The following is a 1,747-nucleotide window of genomic DNA, read 5'->3' on the forward strand; positions in this document are numbered from 1 at the left end:
CTAAGTACTCCTTAATAACACATCGTTTATCCTCTAAACAAATTCAATTATTATATTCATCGCTCGAGCACAGAAGATCTATCAAATAAAAGCATCATGATAATAAGCTAGAAACAATTGACCATATTGAACTCATCCGCAGCCGAGAAACAAAAAAGAATTTCAATCAACGTATATATATATAACTCATAAAACCATATCCACCCGAGAGAGAAGGAAGATTTTCTTCATACTATTTCTTCATTCAAAAAGCTGAAGCTTTTGCTTTACTCGGTTTCAAAAAACGAAAAAGTATTTTATCAGACAAAACAAAAGTGGAAAATTAAAATTCCCAAAGAGCATCGCGTCCTCGTAAGGGCAGACGCCAGCCCCCAACGTAACACCCCGTAGTTATGCTAGCAATATTCACAGTTTAAACACAAACAAAAACCCTCAAAATATGTCTTTCTTCTTCTTCTTCTTGATCGAATACTTATTAGACATAATTGCTTTCTCTTCTGGCCTCAAAATGCTCTCTTGTTTATTTATGAAGCGGCTGCTATGGTGCTCGTTCGTAAAGGGTAGTCCTGGGTTTTGCTGGGGGAGGTGGACTCTCTCTCCTGCTTTTTTCTCAAGGCCTTCATAGAAGATGTCAGCTTCCATTTCTTCTCCTTGGCTTCATCTATATCTATTTGCTCCTGTCTGCACTCTTCACTGCAGAATGGTGTGTCCCCTCTGCAAATATCAAGCCAAAATTACCATCAATGACCCATTTATCATTAAATCAGTAGACTCGGACTAGTTGCGAGGTCTATATGATTAAACTCCATCGAAAAAGATAAAAAGATTGATAAAAAGGTTACAGCTTCACGATTTTTCAATCTGTTTGAGACTATGAAAATTGGAAAAAAGAAGCTCTTTTTTGTACACAATAATGATTCCCAAGATGATATTCTCGGTAAATCAAATATTTCCTCTAGATAAGAAAAGAGGGATATGGACCAGAACAGACTGTAAAGAACGGTGGGCTAACCTGTACATGAAGATGTCTTTGTTACACCCAAGTGGTTTCTTGCAGAAAAAACAGGATTCCAAGAAATGGGGCTGCGGCTCTTCAAATCTTGCATCGTAAAACCTCCTAGGTCTCGGAGACAAAACCGAAAAGCTTCTGAAACCACTCATGTTATAATTACTGGAAGCACTGTAACAAAGTGTCCTAGACAAGAAAGGTTGTTTGTGGTGGTGACTTCCAGAGAACCCAGCTTCCATGTCTGCCAGAGAGGCCAACCCATCATCTTCCTCGATGAAACATGGCCGCCTTGTAGAAGTGGTAGACTCCATTAAATCAACAGATACGTATAGATGTCCAGTGTTAATCTTGGGACGGCTTTCGCCAGAGAGCGAGCGAGAGAGAGAGCGAGCGAGCTAGGAGAAGAAGAAGAAGAAGAAAAGAGAGATGGCGATGGAAGAGTGGAAGATGACGAAATATAAAGGGAGTTGGTGAAATGACTTGAGAGAGAGAGAGAGAGAGAAACAACGGCAGGTTTAGGGAATCCATTGGCTCAAAATACCAACAAATTATCTCCAAGTTCGCCATCATGGTTTTTATTTATTTAATTGGTCGGATATACTTTTTATAATATATTTCATGGGTGGGTCTAAGAGCATTCCAATCCGATTTCTTAAATTTTTCTTTAAATTTTAGTTAAAAAGGACACTCCTTATAATTTTATCCTAAATTTTACTCATTTTTAAAAAACCTTCTACA

The 1,747-nt window shown here is 38.3% G+C and overlaps 1 protein-coding gene across 1 annotated transcript; it reads right to left on the reverse strand.

The window, feature by feature from the left end:
- Nucleotides 1-207: 207 nt before the first annotated feature.
- On the reverse strand, nt 208-1,470 carry LOC108991584 (FCS-Like Zinc finger 2-like). The gene is made up of 2 exons (XM_018965903.2): nt 1,013-1,470; nt 208-714 (listed from the first exon to the last, which is right to left on the reverse strand). Exons 1-2 carry the CDS (start codon nt 1,318-1,320, stop codon nt 525-527), a joined length of 498 nt encoding a protein of 165 aa, XP_018821448.1. The 5' UTR covers nt 1,321-1,470; the 3' UTR covers nt 208-524.
- Between the last annotated feature and the right edge of the window lie 277 nt (nt 1,471-1,747).

The sequence above is a fragment of the Juglans regia genome, chromosome 2, assembly GCF_001411555.2.
Source record: "Juglans regia cultivar Chandler chromosome 2, Walnut 2.0, whole genome shotgun sequence".
Classification (NCBI taxonomy): domain Eukaryota; kingdom Viridiplantae; phylum Streptophyta; class Magnoliopsida; order Fagales; family Juglandaceae; genus Juglans; species Juglans regia.

What these genes read in the sequence shown, in the direction of transcription:
- LOC108991584 (XM_018965903.2), bottom strand. Translation starts at nt 1,320, where the DNA reads ATGGAGTCTACCACTTCTACAAGGCGGCCATGTTTCATCGAGGAAGAT. An exon ending in AAAGACATCTTCATGTACAG is followed by an intron (nt 715 to 1,012) that starts GTTAGCCCACCG and finishes TGATATTTGCAG; the next exon opens with AGGGGACACACCATTCTGCA.